At 44.9% G+C, this 26,857-nt stretch overlaps 3 protein-coding genes across 7 annotated transcripts in view; 1 reads left to right on the forward strand and 2 right to left on the reverse strand.

The window, feature by feature from the left end:
- The window catches only part of LOC110979851 (uncharacterized), a 21,660-nt gene extending 18,929 nt beyond the window's left edge, over positions 1–2,731 (forward strand). For all 4 annotated transcript variants that reach the window (XM_087144758.1, XM_087144757.1, XM_087144755.1 and 1 more), the window contains one exon: positions 105–2,731. In XM_087144758.1, the coding sequence (XP_087000884.1) occupies positions 105–278 (174 nt within the window). In that variant the 3' untranslated portion in view covers positions 279–2,731. The remainder of the gene's footprint in view (positions 1–104) is intronic.
- On the reverse strand, positions 1,365–6,987 carry LOC110979854 (uncharacterized). Of its 2 annotated transcripts, none has more exons than XM_022235973.2 (8): positions 6,649–6,987; positions 6,327–6,467; positions 5,947–6,085; positions 5,193–5,302; positions 4,899–5,040; positions 4,313–4,497; positions 3,661–3,832; positions 1,365–3,020 (listed from the first exon to the last, which is right to left on the reverse strand). In XM_022235973.2, exons 1-8 carry the CDS (start codon positions 6,775–6,777, stop codon positions 2,884–2,886), a joined length of 1,155 nt encoding a protein of 384 aa, XP_022091665.2. In that variant the 5' UTR covers positions 6,778–6,987; the 3' UTR covers positions 1,365–2,883. The 2 variants fall into 2 exon arrangements, with proteins under 2 accessions (XP_022091665.2, XP_022091666.2); XM_022235974.2 differs by having other exon boundaries at positions 5,193–5,299; positions 6,649–6,985.
- A 338-nt stretch (positions 6,988–7,325) lies between these two features.
- Positions 7,326–19,936, reverse strand: LOC110979955 (uncharacterized). The gene is made up of 2 exons (XM_022236164.2): positions 17,620–19,936; positions 7,326–8,273 (listed from the first exon to the last, which is right to left on the reverse strand). The coding sequence occupies exons 1-2, from the start codon at positions 18,751–18,753 to the stop codon at positions 8,259–8,261; spliced, it is 1,149 nt and encodes a 382-aa protein (XP_022091856.2). The 5' UTR covers positions 18,754–19,936; the 3' UTR covers positions 7,326–8,258.
- Between the last annotated feature and the right edge of the window lie 6,921 nt (positions 19,937–26,857).

Genomic DNA, 26,857 nt, shown 5'->3' on the forward strand with positions numbered 1-26,857 from the left:
AAGAAAGAAACAAGATTATCTCGACTGCCCATCCACAGAAACAAGCCTGAAGGTCCGTTTCGGATTGATTGACATCTGTCTCCTTTCTTCTTGGTCCCTCGTAGTGCCCTCCTGGTGTTGTGCGCAACGACTGGAACCAGCTGGCAGACAAGAATGAATCGCCTGCCACAATTGGCGCGGCAGTGTCCCGCATCATCACTGCCTTACAGCAAGACGTGGCCGCCCAGATGACACGACTCAAGACATTCGTTAGGCGGGGCAGTGAAGTGAAGACGTAGACCGCGTACGTGAACAGGTCACATGACAAATGCCAAAAGTGAAAAGGAGTGACGGAGCGATGAAATCATCAGCCCTATAAAGCCAAACAATATCTAAGACAACTCAGTATATCTTATCCTTGTGATGTTATTTCTATGCCTGCTGTCTTGTGCATTATGATGGGTTAAGAAAAATATGTACGCTGGTGCAAATGTGTGAGCAAAGGTACTGGTCCAACAATCATATACCTAAAATCCTTTGTTGGCACTAGAGTGTGGTCTTTGAGTACAGGGAACAGGACTTTTAGGGGTACAGCACTGTCACCATCAGTGAACCAAATTTGAGAGAACGTGCGTAGATTGACTGCAGGAACTGTTACTTTGAGGATTTGTGCCATTGCTCAGTGATGTTAGAAATAGCTCGTCATCGTTGGTCAAAGTGGTGATTTATGCCAATGTGTCTTTGTTCAGGCTTCTTGCTTTGGAATTCTTGCCTTTATATGTGGATGGGATTAGGAACTAGTCTTGAATGTCAGTATGAGCGAAGAACTATACTTGCCAAGCCTTTTTACTCAGAGGCTGTGAGAACAAGACTAACAAAGGCAACCACCTTCCTCGTTTTGCTGAGGCTGTGTCGAGATTAGTTGGCTGCAGCTAGGAGAAACACACATCTATGGGAAGTAGCCAGAGCTGCAAGGTTACTGGCTTCCATAAGGATGTGTGTCATCTCCAGCCACAGCCATTACTTTTGGACACAGCTTCAGAATGGAAGCACTTCCTCTTGGCTTTATAGCAGGGATCCCGGGTGCTTATGCTGTGCTCTGTATGGTGTGAAGAGGTGAAGAACCAGACCTTGGCCACACCCATGCAGAGATGCAATATGTGTAAGCTAGGATAATGAGGATAGTCATTATGAAGTAATTCTAACTCTTTATCTGTCGTCTTAGAAACAAAGCTGTTGTCCCCGTAGCTGGTCTAGTAGAATACTTCATTGGTCTTTGTTGCACTTGACAGCCAGTTAATTTGGGAATGTAAATGTCAGTGGCAGGGATATATTGATTGATGAAACACTGCTTGGCAGAAAATCACTCAAAGACAGAAGCACAGTCATTCTTTGTCCTGTTTTAATCCTCTTTTTGGCAAGGCCCCCCCACCTCCAACTTACCCCTCAGCCATCCCCATCTCTCCCCCATCTTCTACAGAACCTTGCCTAGTGTGTGTGCCTAACCACATGGGATACTTTGCAAGATATACATACATATATGTCGATCATTTTTCAATTATGTCTCCCTGCTTCGTCATTTAAAGGAATCTTGTAGTCATTAGAATGCTACACTACTCTTGATGTTCCTGTTTTCATATTTGCCCTGCGTTGCCAGCCGAGCATAGCCAATATAACCAGTTCCGTTTACTTTAATAGGAAGTGTAAATCCATTTTTCTCACACTGTTTAAAGTATTCTTACTGACTGTTGATTCACATTGTCGGCTATATTTATGTTCCATAATTGTTTTATCCATTTTATGAGCTGCAATGTGTATACATGTACATAAAAATACATGCGGCTGATGGTAACTTTACCTGGAGAGTTTTTGATGAAAGAGGGATTTCTTCGTGCTTCTTAGGATCATTTGAGTTCATTAACAGAAAACCAGTTCTTCGAAGTTATCTGATTATTTTTCTGTAGGTAGGTATTCCAGTAATTAAGAGCAGCCTGAAATATAAATTTCTGTCATGCCTACCCAAAATGCTGCTGTTTTCTCTCTGATTTAGGCTTAAAGTTATGCAGCTAAAATTTTGTAAAACTATGTAATAATTGTACAATGTAGTTATTGAATTAGAGGACTGTTAATTTTCTAGCCATTGTTTTATGTCATGTTTATCCGAATTTTTTTATCTGTCAAGGTTTACAAATTACTGTTAACCAAACAAGCCTTGTAAGATATTGTTATGTATATGGAAAGAGATGTGGAAAGTTATTCAAACGTGAATGGTTCGTCACAAACGGTTGCATGCTTGAACATTAAATATGCTTAGGCAGGAAAAACCCACAAAGTTAGCTAGGAGTGTTGAAATGTTTTGGAAATCATTCATACATGTAGTTTGAGTTAGTTACAATAAGGGTCTCCCGTTTCCTGAAGACAAATTACATAATTAGAAATCCCTAGCCAACCATTGACTTTGTCAAATCCCTAGCCAACCACTGACTTTGTCAAATCCCTAGCCAACCAATCACTTTGTTGCATCTGTTGGTACCATGACATAATTCACCAAAATGAAAAGGTGACATGCAGTGTGATTTATCCTTTTTTCCAAACTGCATCTTGTGCTGGGCTTCTTAGAAGAGTTAGATATACTGCCCAAAGTGGAAATCGTCTGGTATGACTTGGCACGGTAGTTCACCTGTGCTGAACTGAAACCCCCCCAATGTAACCAGTCCAATAAATGTGATGTATGCATACTGAATGGAAAATACGTACAAGCTGTTTGCGTTATCCTTAAAGTATTGGTGTGATAAGATTATCACTATTCTATTTGCTGTTTCAAAACAAAAGCAGATGTAGATGTTTTGTCAAGAAACAGATATGGTGCTGAGGGAATACTCTCGGGAATACTATCGGGAATTTCTATGGTATGTATAGCAGCTTGTGTGGCGACGTCGCATTGGCAGTTTGTACTTTTCTTGACGACTTGGACAGAATTCTCATTCTGACGTCATCTGGGGTCATATCAGGGTCATTTCCTAGCAAGATAGCTGCCGCACCTGAAGGTGGGTAGGGTAAAATAAAAAAGGTGTTGTATCAGAGGTCGTTGGAGGGTTATGTTAGGGTCATTTCCCAGAGTGAGCAAAAGATTGAGGATGAGTCACGGAATGGTACTGTTGGGGTCAAAATTATGTTGGTTGGGAGTGTTCATTGTTCTGGTAGCGACGAACCCTTAACCAGCGCATTTCATTGTCGTTTGTGAACCAGCAAAGTGCACTTCCGACCAAAGGAGCCTCCGTTGCAAGGAAAATTGCGCCCGCTCTTGGTCCAGCTCGGGGCTCATAGCAGGCAGATTTTGATATCAACATTACAAAGAAAGGCCATGACTGTCGGGTCAGTTTGGGTAAGAAATGCGGGTGACAACATTATAGATAAGAGGTTATTTCTGGTACTTCAAAGGTCATTTAGCGGTCACTTTCTGGAATGACATCTGCTATTTCTGCATGTTAAATTAGCTTTATATTATTGTGAATTAGACGTCATAAGTCAGATTAGGAAGCCATGTTCCGGCTTGTGGTTGTCGGCTGGAACAGTGAAGAATGCAGTAAATGAAACTCCAGTTAGTCTCATACTTTGTGCAACGTCTTACAGACGCATTACGTCGTTACTACGTCACGGGCTCTTACACCAATCACGCACCTGCAACGAAAGGGCAGGCCATAGAGGTCCCGGATGCAACGCGGCTGGCTGTCGTTGAGGAGATCCAAGCGCTACGGATGTCAATGCCAGGAGCGAAGAGATCGACACATGGGCCTACGTTAGCAAAAGATGCCTCGCGGTCGTGGATGTCAGTGGCTGATACGGTGATGGCCTGAGGAATCGCAGAAAAAAAAATTGACATCCTCAAATTATTGGCGGGGATTCAGGAGCAAGTAATGACTGCTACATCTGGAATGCAAAGTCGTTATAAGTTTCATTAAATTCTTGACATGTTTTTTTCAACTGCTAGATAAGTCTTTAACAAGTATCTAATCGTGGAAACTTAATGGCTACATCTTAAGCATACAGAAAAATACATGGCGTTTTCATTTTTGTGAGTGGTGGCCGAAAATGGCAAACTGTCATTTAGGAAAGCAACTTTGAAAATTATTCTTTGTCGCGGTGCGAGAAGAGTGCTTAGAAATTTAAATGGCTGACTGATGGTAAGTGGTGAAACAGAATGTTGTCTGTGCTGAGTAAAGGTTTGTTCGCCGAGAGGTCCTTATTTTTGTCCAAGTAGATAAACTTTCTCACGGCAGAGTTCGCGGGAGGGGATCTTTTGGGGGAAAGACAACACGACGCGTCAACCAACCTTCACAGAGTTGGCTGGTGATACCGTACATGCATCAGTGTGTTCATTACCGGCAGCCACGGTGACTACAATTCCAGACGAGACGGTCTTCCATATTGCCTCGGACAGAGACAGCGAGAAGTTACCGCCAAGGGACATGGAGGCGATGGCCGGCCGTATGCTGTTGCTTTTGACCCAGTCCAGACCTAGTACGTTGCCAAAGAGTCAAAATGAAGTGGGAGGATTTTGACGGAAAAATTCCCAAGAAGCACGCACGATGCAGCGGTAGGAGGGATCAAGTCTCTGGAATGATGCATTATGGATCTTGACTATGATAAAATGTGTTGGCGAAATTGTCACGAAAAGATTTGCCAATTCTTCAGTATATACGGGTTAAAAGTCTCAGATGTGGCTGAAACATAGTAAGCAAGGAAAAACAATGAACAAAAACAAAAGACAAGCCACGACAACACGAACAAGAGGTAAGACAGCACAAGAAATCACCACCAAATTTCATCATGTATACATTCATGTCAAAATTTTGACGGTTGAAAGTCTCAGGTCATGGTCTGTCAAGTTTCACTTTCTGAGCATAAGGAAAACTCACCTGCTATGACTCCAGACACAGAGCCCATTCCGTCACATTTCAGTATCCGTACGGCGTGTAGAGCGACCTCCTTTGCTACACCGTATGTCTTGCCTCCAACGATGCCGGCCGTATGCGTGCCGTGACCCTGACAATCAACACCCTGGAAGGCACACGGGAGATCACTTTGAAACGCCAGAACGCTCCGGATTCTCATAACAATCACCGCTTGAATTAGTAAAGACTGAAACGGTATTTGGTGCTTCGTGAAAATACTACATGAGCAAATTTTGTCATGAACCAATCCCGTCTTACATCTTCTCCAAAGTAATCAAAGACCACGTCAGCTCTGCCTTCGAACTCCTCATGAGAAGCCAGGATTCCCGTGTCAAAGACGTAAACGTGGGCTCCGGCTCCTGAACCTACTGGAGTGAAGACGTCTTTGTGTCAATGTATTACTACAAACTAAGCAGCGATAGAAAAATTGTCATAGCAAAGGAACTCTTGTTCTTCAGTGGGTTCATTGTATAGCAAGGTTGAAGTAAGGTTTGTAGCATATCGCTTAACTACATGTATTTTACTATCGTGGATAGAATTTATTTTCAGGTTCGAGAGTAAAGCCTGAAGTGTTCGACTGACTACTGCGGAAAGCGGTCCTGCCAAGCAATAAGGCACCGATACGGTCATATGGTATGCCCGATGCGTTACTTATGAGAAAAAATCTTCTGGACAGTGGACAAAGATACGATGTTGGTTGCTTGGGACATAAGTTGGGTCTTGAGTAGTCCAACATTTTCACTTATGTTGATCGTGCACCAAAGGCGATTTGTCTAATTTACGTTGGGCAGCTAAGGAAAACTCACTCATTTAGTGCCATGTAGGCTGTTAAAACACACACGATAAGATTACAATGACAGCTAAGTGAGCACGAAATAAAAAAGCTTCCAAGGGTGTCCTTTTTGGGGATATCCTATTTTGCTGGATTACGGCCATCAGCCATTTCCCACCTCTTCCAGATTTCATGCTACAGCGGTCGATATCAAATAGGGCCTAGGCCTGCAAAGTTTACCTTCAACTTCGTATTTTCCATCGAGGGGCAGATCTCGCTGGTCGATGCGATCTAGACCCCAAGGAATGTCACCTTCCTGTCTCAAAATATGAACTGTCTGGTCTCTCTCAACAAATTCCACCTCCGGGTTTGACAGAATCTAAAACAGATCGAGTAAAGTTAAGAATAGTATACGTGAATATGTCGAGGAACACAATTAGAAGCAAGATTTTTGCTGGTTTGCTGTTAGTCATAAAAGACAGACAGCCATCTGAACTGACCAACATATAGACGAACCGATGAAGGGATCAACAAACGATGAGACAGACTGACACTTATGATATAAGGATACAGGAAGGTAGCTGTATTGAGAGACAGTATTAAACAGACAAGAAGATTACCGATTGGAGCGAGTCGTGGTCCATCTCTGCGACGAATGCTTTGATAACATGCTCGAAAATACCGTGCACTCGGCTTAAGAGTTGCGACCTCTTTGATAAATGCTCCATTGCAGCTATAGTGTGGTGGACATTGCTGTGTTCCTTTTGTGGGAAAGTAGTATCAACAAAGTTAGGAGTGGATCAAAAAAAGAAAACAGTGAGAGATTTTTAACAGCGTCGCTCACTTTTACTCCTTCGCAGTCTTGTAATGAAGTTACCTTGTAATTTTGGCAGCCTCTATGACTTTATACGTACATTAGAAAAGAGGTTGAGCCCAACTCACCTTGAGATGAACAAGATACCTGTTCGGAAGTAGCGGATCTTCGTTGCCATATATCGGAGCCAGAGAACACACCGGAGTTGAGAGAACAAGAGTAAGCATAACAAGGTACAAAGACGACCTTGTTGTCATTTTGAATCAGAAATATCTACAGGTAAACTGTGATATTTAAATGCTGTAGATTTGACAAGATGGCGATTCAGCTAAGAGGTACCATAGGCTATTCGCAACAATTCCATTCCATCCGCCGCCAACTGTTCCCAAAACCAGCAACGAATGAAATGTGATACAGTTTGCAATCTATCACTGCGATTCACATTATTTAAAGAATGCATAAAGCAGATGCGTGCAAAGGCGATACCATTATGTATTGTCATTTACTACTTGATCGTTCCGACCATCAAAAGAAACGGGTTTCCAATCAAGGTTTTTACAGGCATTTCTGCATGACAGACATACCCGTATTTTTGGCGGGTATTTTTTCCAGAGTTTCTATGGGTCGTAAAATGACATCAAGTAGCGGGTTTCACGATGTATTGACAAACATACAGACCAAAGCAAATGTATATATATATATGTATATTGTATCTAATAAAATATGCTGCACATTTACATAAATCGAACCAAGTAGGTTACCAAGTCCACCCAAAAAATGACACACCACAATTAAGAAACATTCCTGAAAGCACATGACGTAGATATAGATTTTATTACTCAACTATCATAATAATGTCTTTAAGTAACATGGTCCTCAACAACATAAATATTTGCACTAATTTATGCACATAACAAGACTTACTGACAAGATGACACCAGACATGGGGTAAATTCGATATAAAAAAATACTCTTGAAAAAATTGACTAGCGCCCTCTCAGCTGAGAGTTCACGGACCTGATAAGTCTATCCTCTGCGTAGTGTGGTTTGGATACAGTCATTTCCCTCTGAGAAACGAATTCGCAGCAAAGACTACGTGAAATATACAATAATATACGGCAAAGCCTTGCTTAAATATTCAAGCAGCGGTTGAACCGGCACGCCCCATAACCATACCACCGTATATCCGCAGTATCAAAAATTAACTTTTATTCAATGCTGGTAGCATCAAGGTCCTTTTTTCAATTAACTGGATACGATGCGGGTGACAAAGACATGTTAAACATAACTGCATTCACGCTTGACTGGCAAATTAAATGTGGAATTTGTAACCGCTTGGGTTTGTAAATCAGAGGATCCAAGGTTTGGGCAGGATTGTACTCGGTGACGTCACTATTTTCAGCCCTGCCATCTGCAATGTCGGTGATTGTAATGCCATTTACTGGTTAGTCTTTGATCCAAGCGGTGAATGCAGAGACAGTGACGGTAATGCGGGGTCAACAGGCGAAGTCCTTCAGTGATCGACGAGTGGTCGTGCGTCTTCAGACGAGTCTCGTTTGCGCCACCACAGACAGGTCCGTCTCCCAAACGGGTGTGATGAAGACAGCGATCCCACCTCCAACAGGTTGGCAGTGCGCCCTCTCGTCTTAAATGGCAGCTGAAAATGGAGGGACGGGCTTCCCAGGCCCGTTGTCTACAACAAGACGTGGATGTGAAGACGAAAATATGTCCGTCGCTCTCATTCCAACGGCACCTGGATATAAAAAAGGAGAACGAGGGGAAGAGAGTGCGATTGGTAAAGAGGGGAGGCCCAGGACGGATGAAGAATTTGGGGGGAAAGGGAGCAGGGAAAGAAAAAAAAATAACCCGTTAAAGCGATCCACGATTTGGGGGTATATCGCTGGAAAAAATACTCCAGAAAAATGACTTCAGAAAGAAGACGCTGAAAACCGAGGGGAAATTAAACTACAATATTCAGTAAGTTTTCATGGCGTTAACACTTTCAGTAATGAAAAAAAGATGAAATTCGCTAGCATTATATGCTGATATTATCAACAGAGGGCGTATGGCAATGGACTATGCCACTGCATGACGGGGCAACATAGGACAAGATAGTTAATCGCGTGCAGATTTTCCCAAGGGAGTAGCATCATATTTTGAACGCATTCTCATCACGGGTGCATCGTACGCTATAACAGCGATATCTCATTATTGCCTTTTCTTGTCAGCAACACACAGTGGCCTACAGCACCACAATGCCACGACCATTTCCCTCTACACTCCAGGTCTTATCTCCAAATTAAAAAAATTGGGGGGGGGGAGTACAGTCTTATCGCAAATGAACAATGTGGGAATATTTCCAGCTTCCCACAGGCCCGCCCACTAGGCCCGCTGCGCCAGACAAAAGGTTGCACATCTGCACCACGGGCCATCGATTCAAACTTCCCGTCGCTGTCTCCCGGCTCCTCAGTCGAGTCCCAGTCCGTACTGAACCGCATCCCCGCTGGTGCATCGTGCCCGGTCAACCGAAGGCTAATCTCGCGATCGCCCCTAACGCTGAGATCATGCTGCGCGATAAACGGAAACCCATTCCCCGTCGCGCGCACGGCTGTTGTGATGATGACGGTGCGCCCGTCGTATATTAATTTCTGGCGCATCCAAATGGATTGAAGAGAAAGACGGGGGGGGGGTGGTTGATGAATAAGGAAGACGGGTTGTATGGATGCATGCTGAGGATGAGACCGTAGGAGCTGAGAGATGCAGGTTGAGATGAGGCTCTCACTGGGGGTCTTAAAGATAACTTACACAGGTGGAACAGGATGAGTGGAGTACTGAAGGAAATGCAAGAAGCGGGGTGGAGACAAGAATTCTGTGAAACAGTCGACGAGGGAGCTCAGATTTTCGTCTGAGGTATGCTGTCAACTTGTAAATGGAGATTTAACATCATATCCAGACTTTGATCTTTGAGCCATTGAGTTAATATGTGGCAACATTATAGGGTCCGTTTTATATAGCGCTAAGCTTGTAAACTTGACATTTCATTGTCAATCTAAATTAACTCGTGAAAGACACATCAACAAAATCTCCAAGAAGACGAATTAACAGCGCTGGCTGCCAAAAGTTAAACGAGTGCATAATGAAGTGATCACGCCATAAGAACTAACGCCTGCTCAAACAAATGAAATGCAATAAACCTGACACTGTCAACCTATGGCACGGTTCAATCTATAAATGACTTGACGTGACCTTGTTCTTCGCCAGTCAAAAGACTCGACCGTGAAGCACGTCGATTCTGCAGACGAATCAGAAAACGGGACGGTGTTATAAACACAATCCGATTAACAATGAATGAATCATCAAGCGACTCCGTCCTTCACCTACTCCTCCATTCTACCGGCCATCACAATATCAAAATACAACATGTAATACTAAAAAGAATCCCCCCTAGACCATGTCAACCAATCACACAAGTCAAGCTCGATCAACTCGTGACCGGCAACAGCCAATCACGCGACAGGTGACACGCATCGATCACCGTTGATTTACCTCGGAACCAGAAACGAACAACCTTTTAATTAGAAAGTGCCCCCATCTCCAATCAATCAATCACCCACAAGTGCAGCAAACAATTGACGAAGGTAACGTCTCCCTTCCCTGTGATTCTCATGCTCATGGCCACGGAAATATTAAGTTTTTTCCCTCTCCAAACCAAGGTCCGCAGCGATTGAATTCTCCACAGACATGCCTCTCGCAGCTGTGGCGCATGTCACAATCCTCTCCTACCGTCAGAGGTGACACACAATCCCTACTGCATTTTTTCCGTGATCACGGTCACCGTCATTTTGTACGCCATTTGTAGACATGCAAAAATTTTTGCATGTGAAAGCAGTTTCTCAACAGAGTGATCATTACTTACACATTAATTTGTATCCAGGAAGTCATCTTTACTTTCCTCTCAAGAACATTATAGACAAACCCAAAGTTTGATTGTTATAGGGGAAAGATTTATCGATAATATCGACTGTTTATGTCTGTTGAGTACATTGTTTGCCCATCAAATTTTAACCCTTCGCCAAACCACGTGTACAACATTTAATGCAATTATTTTCCCCCATAAAGTACATTTATCTATTGTTCTCAGCGAAATCGAGAAATCAATTTAACAGCACACTGAGATTTCCTAAATTTTTGAATGAAATTATCTGCTGATTCATCAGGCAGGGCTAAGGAATCGAACAGTATGAAGAGATAGTAGTGTGAAGGCCACACCAAATCATCAAATTCCAAGTCTTGACGCGCCAAACCGCTGTTCAATTCAACCCATCATCCTAATTTCCCTATTCAGTTCTCTCCATCGCTTCCTGACTTACCATTCATTGGTTCCCATCTTAATGGTGTTAGTTATAAACTCATGCTGCGCAGAATCGGGCACCGCATTATCAACGATACCACCCCCCCCCCCGCCGCACTGGAAAAAACATCTGGACCGTCCGTCCCCTCGGTTGCCATGGCGACTAATGGTGCAACATCAGTTTTGGGGTGGAAGAAATTGCGCTCGGCTTTTGTTCGCGCGCAAACACCGGCCGGGGCTCGCACGCTCTCAGACGAAAATTATATTGCATCAAAAACGCGCCCGAGGGCGGACGGTGCCACAGCACCGTCGCCAGGTGTACATCGGCCAAGGCAACACACGTAACTTGCATGAGCAGAAGGAAGGTAGCAGAAGGGGGCGTGACCATCTGCAGAATAAAATCCAATCGATGACGAGGTATTCACAATTTGGTGAAAAAATTGTTGTATGGTTCTCGGCAGGTGCTAAGAATGTTATGCAGGCATCTTTAAGAATGAGCTCATGGATGCCGCATGTCATGTTTCGTGTGGCATTCAAGTTACAAGCAATTATATTTAACTTCATTTAACGTAAATTGTCATCCACTATCTCCCACCAAAGACATGAGGGCGTAGAGAAATTGGATAAAAATGTACTTCCAAGCTTGACTCAATACATGATGACATATCAAATCGACACTTCAAAGACCCGTGACATTCACAAAATACAAACTGACGTCAAGAGGAAAATAATTATATCTAGCATCCAATGGCTTACGGGAGAGTGAAGTCACAACGACATTGTTCCATTCAATGACTGTTTGGTAGAACTTTTGGTAAGACTAAGAATATAAAAGTACATGACTTGTATCAAAACATACCGGCATGTATAAAAAATAACAAGTAAATGCTGGGATTAGTGTGATATGTGTGTTGGTGACGGAGCCATGATTTGTGTCAAAAGATTCTGATTCATGTCGGCACGTGGAACGTCTCGAATTGCGCCTACAGGTCGCGTGTACTGTAATCGCATAAACCGATTCATTAAACGTAATTAGCGTGGACCGAGCCAGCTGTTTCACCCTGTACACAGCAAAGTTGAACAAGTACATGCGCAAGGACAACGAAGGACAACGGAGTCTAGAATGACACCGCGATGGGATCACGTGACCAGGCTACTATAAAACCACAGCTTGTCCACACAAAGACAGCTGGTATGGTTGGGCCACCCACGCGGATAATAGGGGATTGCCGTAGCGCAGCCCCTAGGGACGTCTGGGCAACAGGCAAATGGTAGCTCTGCTGTTACTGCAATACAGTCGTAACTTCGCCACAATCCCACTTCAGAGTTGGCGTCAATTTTATGGGAATATAAAGGTACACAAAATATTTGCACACCATTTTCAGTTCCAAATCATTTTTACTTCTTTCATAAAATCCACGAACTAAAGGCAATCAGTACGAAAACCAACCACTTCTTTTTTAAGAGCGTCATCTTACAGTGAGCAAATTTGCATTGGTTCCTCCTCTCTTGGCTGATGCAGGCTTTGTGAATGGTTTACAGACATAAAAGTCGCCCTGGGTATGCAGCCTGCGAAGCGAAATTAATTATTGGCACTGCACTACAGTCACCCCATTCACAGCATATTTTCCTCTTTTCTCCACTCCCGAAATATTGACAGCGGCTTTCAAGTGGCAATATTTCCCCCCCCGCACTCACACGCTACACCTGGACACAGAGCGCCCCGCTGGGGCGCCGCTCGTCAGCGATCGGTCACGTTTAGGGTCCGTGTCAGTGCATTAAAACTAGTGCGGCCAAGCAAAATCAGCCCCCAGTCGGTCAGCTGCTGGAGGGGGGCGGGTCGTGTCATCGTGCCACCAGCGGGACTTTCACACGATATTGCACCACCCCGGGCACCGACGGCTTGGCGGTTGCACGGCTCCAATGCCGGCGGCTCTTCTAGATATCAGGCCCACAAAAGTCCACTGTTATTCTGGGCTATAATCATAATTATATTCCCCATGCCACCCTCAAAAACTTCCCACTATAGTATGCAGTGCCGTCAAAGTTTCCTTGTGGAGTTAAACATTTCTGTTAATCAGGTGCATGTTTTATGTAACGCTGAGATTTCTGTTTTTGCTCAAACTCAGAAAATCCACTCTTCACTCAGGGGCTGCCGTAAACTGCGGTATTGTTTGTGCGTTCGTATGGTTTTATCGCATATCACACACCGCGATACTTTCTCAGTTCGAAAGAGGTACCTTTCACATGACTTCGATACCGATAAACTCGATATGATGCTGCATATATCGATACTTGATACGTGGAATCGAAAAATTGAACTCTTATTAACTTGGGCGCCATTCTCTGTAGCAAAAACGTTGCCCACTGTTGGACTCTTTCTCCCATTATTTTCGATTCTAAAGGAACTTAACCAGAAATACGAGCAGGCCTATGCCTGATGCAGTGCATTATTTAAGCTTTAGTTAACACATTAAGTTTACCAAGACAAAAGTACATGTACATCACCCAACCGACAAAGGAAATCACACTGGGCACATTTCGTTGGCGTGTGTTTTTGACCCTCGATCCGTGACTCCAAACACGTAATGACACCGTCTCGCTTCAGGCCCTGCAACTCGGAAATTGCACCCAATCCGTAATCGCAATTTGCAGGTGGACGCCAAGACGGCCAATTTGTTCCTGTTTACCCGGAATGAAAGATCGATCAAATTACGACCGAACACCGGCACAGTCGCAGATTATGTTCTGGGCAGAACTGGATTCATAGGGGATCAATGTAACAAAGGGCGCCTTTTTGTTGACATTTTAGGGGTGATTCGAACAAGGTTATTGCGAGCACATGGTTTTACTTCCATATTGGAGTCGACCGAGGGCGACTAGAATAGTGTTTCCATCTGGAATTTGCGGTTCACCGCCCTCCTGTTGCCGAAAACGCATGACTCCGTCGTTGTCTGCAGTTAAGGCTTAACTCATTCAAGTTGACAACCCCATTTTCCACAAAAATACGACAACTGATCTTCACTCCGAACAATCCTGCTCACAGGTGGTACCAGTCAGTGACCTCCAAGGGTTACCCCTACGGGGTTTTAGGGCACCCGTCGGCCCCCATTATGCCCCAAAAGTATACCCGTTCCATCACCCAACACCCTATCCACTTCCCTGGTCTGCCAAGCTGCGTTACCAGTGCAAAACCGCAGGGAAATAAAAAGTACTTGTTTATTTAATTTCTGTCGAGAGGGTCATTCCGAAGGACAGAAACTTCCAAAATGGAATGTTACTCGTTTTATTTACTGGCAACATATTTTTTTCTCTTTCTTCACCGCCTGAAATTCGCTCGGCGACTGACGAATGTCGGGGGGCTCGACCGATCTTTGGCCTTGCGACCCTGGCCGACAAATTGGCATCAGTCACCCGTCACGGCTCGGGAGAAAGGAGGCGATTGTTGCAATGCAGGTTGGGCCATGTGGTTGATTCATGACGAGAAGGGGAGAAAGGCAAAGGTTCTCTGTGGGTGACTTGTTGGAGAAGTGGGAGACAGCCAATAAAGGGTTCTCTCACACTTGGAAATAAAGAAACAAATCGAGTCGCGCAATCGTGTGTCTGACGCTAGTCTGTACACGAATACGGCATGAAAGTTTATACGTTTCTTTTGGACCCCTTATTGTAATACCATTCACTTTGGTTTCTAGAATTGCTTTGCATGTTCGGGTGACATTATGCGGAAGTAAAATAAGCACAGCATAATTATCCACACCAGAGTTTACCCAGCAACAGGCGGGGTAGAGGAGAGGGGTAGACAGGAAAGTTTTCCACTCTGTTCACACTGGAAACACACAGGCTGAGAATAGGGTTTCGGCATGCTTCGGACACTTCAAAGTTCTCGTGAATTAGCGATAAATCCCTCATGCACATGTATCGTTACGTAAACTGTACAGTATACATTCTCCATTACTGTAAGGTGAACCATAATGGTCACCTGAATAACATCAAATAGCAAAAGAAGGTAACCAACAGTGAGTAACACCATGAAATTCAACTTCAACCATGTTTGTTTCATCCGCTAATAAGCCTCCAGGTCATTTGGAAATCAGCAAATAAAATCAACAGCCTACGATGCAAATTAGCTGCAACTCCCTTTACAGTGTGCCGGGCGAAATCTGGAAGATATCGCCATCGCATCGCGCCAGCCCCCGACCAGGCCTAACCTAATCCCCACGGACCCATTCTGAATCGAAAGTACATTCCGGGCGCGCCACGGACGGAATATTGTTTATAATACCTCGAATCAATCAGACACGGTAAAAAATATTGAGTTTCCAACGTGGCGATCGCGTCGTTGTTTGTCATTAGTTCGTCGAGTTAAATAAATACATATAGATGGCGGGGAGGAATCTAGCGCCAAAGGGATTTCGGACATGTGGAATTCGAGAGTTGGCCATTTTATTTTAATGCGCGAATTGTTGTGTGATGTTAATTGTGACAAAAGAATGCTCAGAAGATATTAATTTCTGCCTTATGATGCAGGAATCACAGAAGCATTCAATGGGATTGACGGCAATTCCATGTCCCACCTTTTTTGAGCGAGCAAAACGAGACCCATCACAAGTCCCTGTAAGTCCATCAGGCATCACAAGTCCATCACAAGTCATTTAGTCTTTAGCCAATTCATAGGCTATTCAAATGAGCTGTGACAAAAGCATTCCTTTATCATTGTTCACCCCGTTACTTAAGACTGGCCTTGTGAAGGGACTTGTGACTGGACTTGTGAAGGGACTTGTGACTGGAATTGCGAAGGAACTTGTGAAAGGACTTGTGTTGTGATGGACTCGAATAAAACACTGAAAAAACCTTGCGAATCACCAAAAACCATCTCTGTGTACTTCCTGGTCAGTGTTTTTTTATGCCATTGCTGAAGAAATGTAAAGTGAATCGACAAAACTTAAATTTAACTTCGACAAAGTAATTTTTAAGTCATAAAATTCTTGATATAATTTGAAGACGTTAACTCCTGAACCCTGTACGAATTGTAGTGTTACAAAAAACTCGAAATGAGTTTCACCTTGGCTAGGAGCGTAATTACTTCCAAGGAGCAAATAAAGCAGTGGTGTGGATACATTAAATTCTGTGGTAAAATTCAACACTTCAACATACAATTCGACTTTTATGCGGGACGGCTTTGAGGGGAAAAAACGACAAAGAAAGAATTAGATGCCAAGGTCGAGACTGCCCTCCACCCATTGTTCGGGGTGGTGGATGCAGGACTAATGGAAGCTCATTTCTCTCGACCAGCCGGGGCTTTAACATCTGCTCGACCGCGGTATGAAATGCGGTGTGAAATTCATTCACAAACCGCTTTTGAATAATATACGATTAGGTTGTATGCAACGAAGCTGCAGGCGCGCTGTAGACGCTTTGAGTCCCTGTTCCAAGTTCAACTAGTCAGCAATTGATAACGTCGAGTCTTTTGTGTGCATGGAGTGCTTGAAACATGCTTGACAAACGCGACGGGCCGTAACCCGTTGTTAAACACCTGCTGTTGTGGGAACACAGTAAACAAGGAGATTTCAAGTCCATTTGTTAGACATTGTATCAGAAACCTCACGGTTTTCACCTCTGTCTGCCACGCCCCTTTGGGGAAGACAAAACACATCACATAAACGTAGGCCTACGTACCGTGATTACGCAACTGCCGAATAATTAATTCATAATGGCAGAGGGCCGGTTTCGCCCGTTACATATCGCTAGAAGGTTTGACTGGTAACCCGTTCTTATTCTGACAAGCAAGGCCATGCAACAAGTTGAGAAGGATTGAATACGGTCAAATCACAATAGTGCGCCAAGAGTTTGAAACGCGTTGGCCAATCACAACGCGCGAAATCTGTCGACCCTTTCCAAACGCGCATTGGGTCGACAGAGTTCGCGCATCGTGATTGACCAACGCGTTTCAAACTCTTGGAGGCGCACTATTGTGAAGCGCCCGTATTTAAAGGACTGTATTTAAAATTCTTTCAGGATTTCCTTATTAGATGGTAACGCACACCATTAAAAAAAATAAATAAATCAGATAATTGGCGTGCACATTACGTTTGTCAAGAGAGGGCGGTATTCTCTCCGTTTCACACGTAACAAAGAATAACCAGAGAATCTCTTCCACGCCAACAAAATCTCCAGTGAGGAGAAACTTTAAAATGCGGCCGTGGGAACCATCTCGAGATTCATTATGAGGAGTCTTGAGGATTACGAGGCCAAAACTTCTTGCAACGCCTCAACCCTAACCCCTCAGGTTGTATGCCAAATCATATTGAAATTGGTGGATTTGGAACTGTTCTAGGACACGAGTTGGCAAACTGTATCGAGGAAAAAAATCCTCACCGGAACTTGCGTTCTTGTCATCAACCTGTACGGGCCCTAAAATATGTGGCCATATCTTTACCAGACCGTCCTCGCAGGCTAAGGGGTGCTTTTGAGGAAATGTCATGGCAACCTTTTATCCAGCATTTTACTCAGTACAAAAATTAGAAAATGGGCGATTCCGTGAAACTGTATCAGAGCTCTATGGGCAACCGAACAAAGAAATGAAACAGTAAAGTAGACAAAGCCACTTCGTTAGATTAATTGCATTGCACTGCAAACTTTTACATATTTTACTTTTTTTGCTGCGTAACATGCATGACATGCGTCTGTTCTCATGGATACGCCCAGAGTGAAGCCTTTTCCCTGACAATGCTAATGTATAGGTCTATACCTTTCTCCTTTTTGACCTTCCTTCCGACTGTAATGTTTTCGTGCACATGTCCACGCACTCGCTGAAAGACATTTGCTGATGGTCGGGGGAATAGTCCATATCAGCCAGGCTCGCAAGAGCCAGGATGTAACTGCATGCAATTCTCAAGATGGCCAACTTGGAGAGTTTCTGGTTGTGTGAGTAGGAAGGGACAGCCCTCCGGAGACCCTCAAAGGCTGCGCTGATGGTGTGCACACGGTTTCTCTCGCGGGCATTGGCGACGATTCGACGGGACCTGCTGAGGTTCTTGTAAGACCGGGAGGTCTTCTTAGAGCGGGACCCCGAGGAACCACCGGCTCTGGAGGAGGAACTTGCGGCGGGGTCCGGGGAGGTGCTTTCCCGGGCGTTGCTGCCGGGACTGCTACCGTCCATGGCATCGCTTTCCTCGGCGATCATGAGTTCTGGCGACTCGGCACAGGTGCCGTGGGACCCAGGATCATCTTGGTCATCCATGTCACTCTTGGCTTCATCACCACTCATTCCATCACCACCATCGTGACCCCCACTGTCACCCCCTCTATACATGCTCATCATGGAGTGCATTGGGACAGCAGTAGAAGTTGCCACCCGATGCAAGTCTAAACTGTCCTCGCTGGAGTTGCTGGCGCGGCTGGTGTGACCCTGTAAGGACAGCATTGTTGCAGGTATCAGTTCGTCCAAACCCTGCGGGTGGTGGCGACCATGGTGATACCGCTGGCGGTCTCTCACCGAACTGCCAACGACACTGCTGTTGTGGTATCGATAATCGTCCTCTGTCTCGATGGTCAGTCCACGGGTGGTCAGCCGGCCTTGGTCAGTCGGGTGGTCCGGACTGTCTTTTGGTTCCTCCTTGACCACGAGGCTACTCGTGCTAAGTCGACGAGGCTCGCTCTGTTTGCGTTTATTCCTCCTAGAATTCACCCCGACGGGAGAAACACTGGAGAGAGATACCCTTCCGCATCCAGCTTGCTCGGGTGGAGAACATGTCGAGTTATGTCCCTCCGACATGTCCTCCTTGCAACTACTCTCTCGGGATGACCTCTCTCGGGATGAAGTCCTGGAACCGCACTCTGCATTCTGACGACTGTCCGGACTTGGCGATTTCTCCCAAGACATTTCTTTCTCAGGACAGTCTCTGGGACAGTAGGAATATTACAAGGAGAATTGCTTGTCTCCTTGATCACGCCTCTCCGTGGAAGATCGTACAGTTGAGGTTATTTGCTCATTCATCAATGCATAACCATCACGCTGTCTTGCAATACTGCATGTCTTGCACGCTGTGAGCTTGGGTGTACATGTGCAGTATGTGTGCGATGTGTGTGTACACAACGGACAGTTACGAGTAATCCAGCCGCCCTGCCAACACTCGACACGAGCCAATTCAAGTCAGACAGCCCAGATGTTTCGGTCCCGGAGAATTCCTAATGCGATGCGCAATATGCGGATGTAATCTCGTGCCCATTACCACGGCGACCCCACCAACAGCTCACAGCCAAAGGGTAAAACGATCGCCTCGTCCGCTCTTAGCAATGCAATCCCGGCCCAGCTGGTTGAGTAGCTCAGCGTGTGGACACAACTCGGTAGGGTTTCACCCTGTGTTCGGTTCATCAGAAAACCACGACGCTGGAAAGGTTTTCCGGCTTTTTCCCTCCTTCTTTTTTCAACATCCAATCATCAGTTCGTTCTCGGTGGCGGCGCAGGTTTGTCTCCAATGTAAACGCCTCCGTGATTATTCTTCGTTTTTACGGGGCAATAAAATATGAAAACAGATTGACCGAAATTCGCGCCCGACCGAGGTCTGGTGCTTCCTGTGTGGGTTAGCAGTGCTTGCTCTGGTTTGTCGTTATTGATTCTAGGCGAATTTACCTCTCTGTAGACCGGCTAATAAGTAATGCCAGCCAGCTTTTCACAAGACGGTTTGAGGGGTGGTTCGTCTGTCCTCGCCTTTATGTAGCTCCTAACACATACAGACCCACACCAAGCACATGCACACGGCGGCCAGCCCACAACAATTGCATGTGTGAGCACGTTCACCGGCCCCACCAGATGTCAGATGAACGGACCGCGCTGATATTGTGTTTAATGGCAGCGCATAATCCGCGCCTTATTATCGTGATTGTATCGCCTCAATCTGTCGCTTGCTTTTGACAGTGATTAGCATACGTGCCCGTAGCCACCTGTGCAGGGCTGGCTGGCTGGCTTCGACTCGCAGCCAGCCAGTATGCAATCATGGGGAAAAAAAAAACCTCAACGACGCGAGAGGCCACGGGGCCCCGTTCCGCGCGCTGACAATGCCCAGCCCGATATCTACACAATATTTGCCGTGTACAGAGTAAACACGACCCGCCGTGGGGGCTGTTTGCTACAATTGCTGATGCTGCTCAACCTTCGATCCAACCCAAATCTATTTTTTCCCCCTTCTCGTTTCTCCTTCGCTCTCTCCTGTCTTATCAGCTACGCCATTCTCTCTCGCTGGACAGCCAAAACACCTGTTTATTGAATAATATTTTTCAGTGAGAGGTATACAATTTGGAGCTCATAATATAGAAATTGAACCTGATTTCAAGTGTCCCGCGGGGTCGACTAGGCAGCATGACATACCCGCATTTTATGAGCAAAAATCATAAGCAATGATGGCGGAATCCAGATCAATATCGCGGCAGCTCAATTTTCATGAGATCGCCGAGCGCATGGACAAAATATCGACTTGTCTTGTAATTATGAACATGGAGGGCTGGCAGCATGCATTTTAAAAGCGTGGAGCCTGCAGCGGGTCCAATCATGCATATAAATACCCAAGGGGATGTTATTCACTCAACTCCTTGTACTCTGTTTGGCCTCCCCCAACGTGAAGCGGTTTCGAAATGCAATCTTTAAGTTGTTTATCATAAAATGGGAAATCATTGCCGCATGGGATTTAAGGGGACACAACGTAAAGTCTAAAATGTGTGCAGTTTCCATTAAAAATATGGACAAGTGCTACAGGGTTTTTATTGATATTTATCTGTTTTTGGTTGGGGGTTGTTCTTGTTCGTTCCTTTCTGTTGTTGACTCCCCTAGTGAGATATGATTGGCATAAGTCAATGGGCACGGTCGGCCTCTCAAAGCTGATGTCTTGGAGAATTTGATATCCCAGGACGATGAAACACAACACCCGAGACAGATTTTCTTATCAGCTGGTATCCTTCCACTGGTTGATTGCACATTATGTTTGTCTGTGCAGGCAGAGGGGGCCAGCGAAAAGGCGCAGGATGCTGGAATTAAAATGATTAGGAACGATTTCTCTTTTTAATGCGGCAACGGGGAGAGAGTACATTTATCTGATTACGGTCTGGACAGAATGTTGCAGAAAATTGTAACACGGGAGGGTAAAGTGGACTATTTCTCATTCTTGGACATTTTTGGGGGTGGAATAGAGATCCTCAGTGTTCAGACGGCGTTAGTGACAACGACATTGACAATAAAAGCGTGCACAGACAATTATTTTCAGTCAATCATACTCAAGTTAGATGGAGGAACGAAAAAATGACATGCTCACAGAGGGCGCTGTAAGCAGCCACAAGAGGACGCTGTCTATCGACGATTTTTGCTTTTATTCAAGGCCGTGGTCCACTTCCATCGCAGATTAAACGAGCCCCCTAACTTTAGCACTTAAAATTCTCTCCTAAATCAAAAACGCTTGGCCACTGTCACTTTGGCACAATGTCTTAATTAAGTCAAAATGTTTGTTAATGGTGTCCTACAGTCTGCTTACGCAAATTTTGGCAAACTATATTTGGAACTTGCAATGTCCTGTCATGAAGGTTTTATTGATGGTGCCCTATTGTCTGAGAGTCTGTGGTATTGGATGTCTCAAGTTTAATTCACAACTTGCAGATAGTTTGTTGCATCAGACCTCTGCACTCTCACACCTTACAGTAACCACCCCCCAAGTGTCCCTTGGTTCGTCTTAGACGCGTTTTTAGACAACCTTAATCGGTCACCTTAAACCTCACTATCAACCAGCACCAACTCAGACAGATTGCCACCCTCCGAGGCAAATTTATTCTAACTACTCCGTGCCATAATCCCAGCATCGTCGTGCCGACATCCGAGCCCTCTTTCCCCCCACCGCGACCGGACCGTACCGGACACAGGAGTAAAGAGGGGACGGGGGAGTAATAATCGATGCACTGGCAGGCTAGTCCGGGTAGCTAGGAGCCAAAATATGGATCAGGTAGCGTAGCCAGGACAAGTGCATACAACCGTCAGCACACAACCTATGTATAGACATTGATTTATCCCCACACCAACACTTCATTTTTCCCCCTTCTATTCATGTATACCACAGTGCAGGTATAAGTACATGTGTGTCATGTATATCACTGGGGAAACCAAGGGGGTATACCAAACAGCGCATGTTGGGGTAAAGCTCGCAGTTTCGGTTTGACCTCTACAGAGCGATCGATTTCTTGAATCAAAAAGAGGACTTTCTCTTTTTCTGAGGTGCATAGCTGTATGTTAAAGTCGTCAGAAATATCTCCACTTCATTCTTTGTCCATTTACATGTATAGCCCAACGCAAGCTCGGCTCGGGGGGGAGCTACGGGGGGCCTTTAGCCCTCCTAAAACTTTCGTCTAACCCCTCCCCCAAACAAATACAAAAATGAAAAAGCAGTAGCGAAAGTTGACAGGTGACGTCACGTGCTAAGGGTCTACCCTCTAACATCTTTTTTCATCAGCGAGTCATTTCAATGCACAGGGAGAATCCTTTTCTCATTTTTCTTGGTATTTCTCCCCCAACACCGCTGTTCAGTTTTAGAAAAGACATGCTTGTGAAAAATCTCAACCACGGTCACCTCTTACATCTAACCTTATACACTTTCCCCCTGGTTGTGTATTTTTTAATCATAAAGACACGCAAATAGTCTCAACTGCTTGTCCGTCAATGCAGTTTCTGCAGTGCGCAGGGCCTTCTTGTCACATGGGTGTAACAATGTTATTATCTTCACGATACTTATTATTTTTACATCACGAACAACCCCAGCACGAGGTTGCCAAGGGAAAACACAGGCGGAGCGGGGAGTGAGAGATTCCCTTCACCGACCGGACTACTGTTTTCATATTCCAACCGTCCCCTCACCCCGGACGCAACTCCGCAATTTAAACAGGTAGGCAATCAAGGAACGAGACGTGCGAGTCGCACCTCCGGGCCCGGCGGGCGTCACTCCAATCCCCAACGGGCTGCCGAGATTTCTCCGCTCCGCTGTTATTTCCCTGCCGCAGTCTCCCGTTGCAATATTTATCGGGCATCATTAATATGATTCCAACCGGCAGAATTGAAGGTTTCACCCTTTACGTGACAGGGACACATTCTATTTCAGTCAGTATATTCGTTTTTCCGAGACTTAATCTGTTTCAGGTGAATGTTTAATTTACCGACGAAGACATGGCAGTTGATCATTTGGAAGGCAACGCACAAGTGACGAAGGACGGTTGTGTATATACTCTCACGTTTCACATGACAGACGGTATCTTAACCCATGGGAGAGCATATCGTCTTAGCCGGTAGGATGGCCGGCTGTCTGAAATCTTTATGAAATATCACAAGAAACTGTTGGATGCATCCTCCCTGATTCATACCCTTCACGGAGTTTCAGATGAGGTCAAAATACTCTCCCCGATTGGAATTCGCATCAAGATTTCCGCTCGAGAGTTTATAGATCTTTTGCATAAAGCAGTCATCTTGGAGGCTCTTGTTAAATTTTAATTCCTTAAAAATGAATTAACAACAGGCATGCTCCTACGTCTTCATGTATGAACGAGACAGCTGCCACACGTACGAACAACATGACTACGGCTAAAATACGCGCGTGTCGCTATACAATTTAGCAGCCATTAACTAGTGGCTAGCTGCAGTCACTTACTATAGACAAGCACCTGCCAGTTTGCCGATTCGGACATTGCCTCAGCATCGCTTGTCACCCCGAGGTGCTCAACATGGGCGTGGGGGGGGAGGCACTTGCCCCCCCCCCGAAAAAAGTGGGGAACATTAAAACAAGTGGGGAAAAACGAAGTCAATAAAAATAAGAGAGGAAATGGGATGAAAGTCAAGGATTTTCTTTAAAAATACCGCCCTCTACCCTTTGATGCCCTCAGGTTTGTTTTATTTTTTCCCATTGCGGGTCAAAATATGCCCTCCCCTGGAAAAAAATCCTGGCAACGCCCATGCAACGTAACTCTCCATGCCATAACATGTCCTGGTTACCTTGACCAAATATACGAAATTACTACATGTATAAGGATGGGAATCTACGTTCAAGTTGATCACGTTCAGAAACCGTTCCCATGCTGTTTAAACGTTTGAACACTTTATAGAGGCCACCGTCTACCTCGGTGTTTTCACATATTGTGCATAATTATATGGTTCATAGGCCTACAGTGTAAATAGTTGACACAAAGCTCAGCTGATGAATTCATGGTATTCCTTTGATATGACCGAGCAGTAAAGTGTTCGGAAAATCAGATTACATTTTACAGACATCGTTTACAATAAAAATGAACGCCTGATTGCGTCAATCAAAACCTCTAAAAGGGGCGGTTCCGTTTAAGCGTTTAGGAAATCTGCAAACGGATCTGAACTTTTTTTTTTCATGCAAACGTGTAAACGTCCCACCCTGAGATGTTACCGTCCCTTCTTGTGTGGGCGCTACATGGCAGCCAATGTCTCATGCACATTAACCTAAAAATGAAAGTTCTGACATTTCATTTTATCATCCAACACATAAATAGGCATATTCGCCCTGACCCGATTTACCTAAACTCGAGAGGATTTCTTCCAGGGGCTGAACTTTTGAAGAAGACAGTGTCAATATTTGCTCATGCACGGCCGTAATTTTCAGAGCAAGTTTCCCCAAATTTTGCAGTACTTTTTTCCATTGCCGACGGGCAGCCACGGTGTATGTTTCCGATAAGTCCTGATGCGGCTGTAAGCTTATAGCGAGCGGCGCCTCTTGCAAGGGTATAAAAACAGAGCTGGTTTATGTTCCGTCTCGAGCCTGCACTCGATACACCAACGCACAGTCGGATCATGATGTTATCGAGATAAAAGTCACTTCTTAAAGAGGTTCCCATTTAGGACTTTTCTTGTAAGCCCAAGCTCATAACTACTGGAGTCATACTTCCAGGAGAAATTCCTGGAGGGGCTTATTCTCCAAAACAGAAGGGGGAAGTACGCGATGGGGTTGTCATGGTAATCAGAAATACAAAGCTCCTCAACCTCTCCAAACTTTGAAGGGGAGGGGTATGCATATGTAGGTCTGGAGTGAGGGTGTCAATGTCAGAGCCGCGTAGACACAATGAAGGGTACAGTCCACTAATTCAAACCCCATTCAAAAGTGTAAAATCAGCACCGTTCAGGGCCCAATAACATGCATACCAACATCCCTGAGATTTCAGAAACACAAATGAAATTATTGTCTAGTCCCTAATCGTTCAATTTCTTTTCAAGTTTTTGAGGGTTAACCAATTACATTTTTAATTATTCCCACAGAACAAAATCGCCCACCGAAAAGGGATTTTTCCAAAGTCCGATTGCAGCCATTTTTTAAGTGGCAACCCTCAACTTTCTCGGGCACTTAGGACCATTTTTCAACCGTAGTTTTTAGCCATTCTGAAGAAGTCCAATTCCACCCACGTGTACTCCCAACATAGCTTATGGCGCTGCCGGCCCCTAGATCACCGTCGATCATGCAGGCCATGGGTATTTCTTGTTCAAATCGTTGGATGTATCGAAGGTAGGCTTTATCTTGCTCCTTCTTCAGGAAAACCATACAAGGTTATTGTTCCGATATACTGCTTACAGCACTATATCGAATGGTATTGAATCGAAGTCCGTTAGTACGACACACCACCGAGCCTAGGCACGTTTTGGCTTATCCGCGTGACCACTGTAACCCGTTGGAACAAATATGATGTTGGATGGAACTACGACTCCACTGGGCCAGAAACTCCATTGTTTACCAACCCATTCTAATTTAGAAAATTGCTGGAGCCAATCCATATCCACAAAGACGCTGTTGTCAAAAGATAGAGATGTTGAATAAAGGGGAAAATCACAAGCCGTTCATCTACCTAAAATAAAACGATTCTCGCTTCCCGTCTGCGGTCACTCCCCTTACCACTTGCTCTCCAAAACCGATAAAAGGTTTTCAAGCGTCCCTCTTCAATTTAACCGGGAAGAGAGGATGCAAGAAGATGCGGGGGGGGGGAACGAGAGAGGAAAAAAAAACACTGACCGGGGACTCGAGAAAAACACCTGCTCTCCTGCGATATAGGAGACACTGAACTTAAGACATAAATTGGGTTTCACACACTAGCTCTGAACAAACATTTAGCGGAGTCAGTTCGCGCAAGCGATTTCGCCCCGCCCGGAGCTCGGATCCAGGAAAAAAAGGGTCCCGTCTTCGAGATTATGAAGGAGCATCTATCTCTGGCGGGGATAGAGTGTCCTCCCCTGTGTTTTCTCTCCCCCGTCACGGCGGTGTTTGTTCACTCGGTGTCCCTTGGGTGAGTTTATGTGTCCCGTGTGTGTGACGCACCTGCGTCGCTGTGAGGGCGAACAGCACGGGCACATGGAAGGCAGAGACGCGGACCATTATCGCCAGCTCACAAGCCGACATTTGACGAAAGACGAAGTTTGGTCACACAGACTGGTCGCTACGCGAGGGTAGATTTCCCGGCGAGCGCTTTTCGATCAATGCTTTTTGAATATGAACCCAAGATACTCGATGCAGCAAAATGCAATAAGAAAGGTGTTTTTTTCCCGCCAATGTATGAAAGAACAAAACGAACAACCCTTCAGGTGCTGTCAAACTTTGTCATTCAAAAGTCAAATTCTTCTTATGATCCTGCTGATACATTAAGATTGTTCTAAATCCTTCACAAGAGTAGTCGTAATGTGGGTGGTCTGTGTCAAAATCCTTCAAAATCTTACAAAGAAGGACAGTGGAGAATGTAGACCAGCACCACAGAATGGACTGCTTAGAAATTTTAACACGCATGTGTGACGGAGCACCTTAATTAGCATAACGTTTTTGACGTACAGAAACGTTTGTTTCAAATACGGCCAAGATTAAAATGAACCTCACAAATGCAGTCGAAATTACCCTTACATTCCAACATCAGGTACAGCAAGAAAACACACCTATGAGATAAAAGCAACCTACTTAGCTGTTTGGAAG

This window comes from Acanthaster planci, linkage group LG13 (assembly GCF_054643075.1).
Source record: "Acanthaster planci isolate LZ-2023a linkage group LG13, COTS_SCS, whole genome shotgun sequence".
In the NCBI taxonomy this organism is placed as follows: Eukaryota; Metazoa; Echinodermata; class Asteroidea; order Valvatida; family Acanthasteridae; genus Acanthaster; species Acanthaster planci.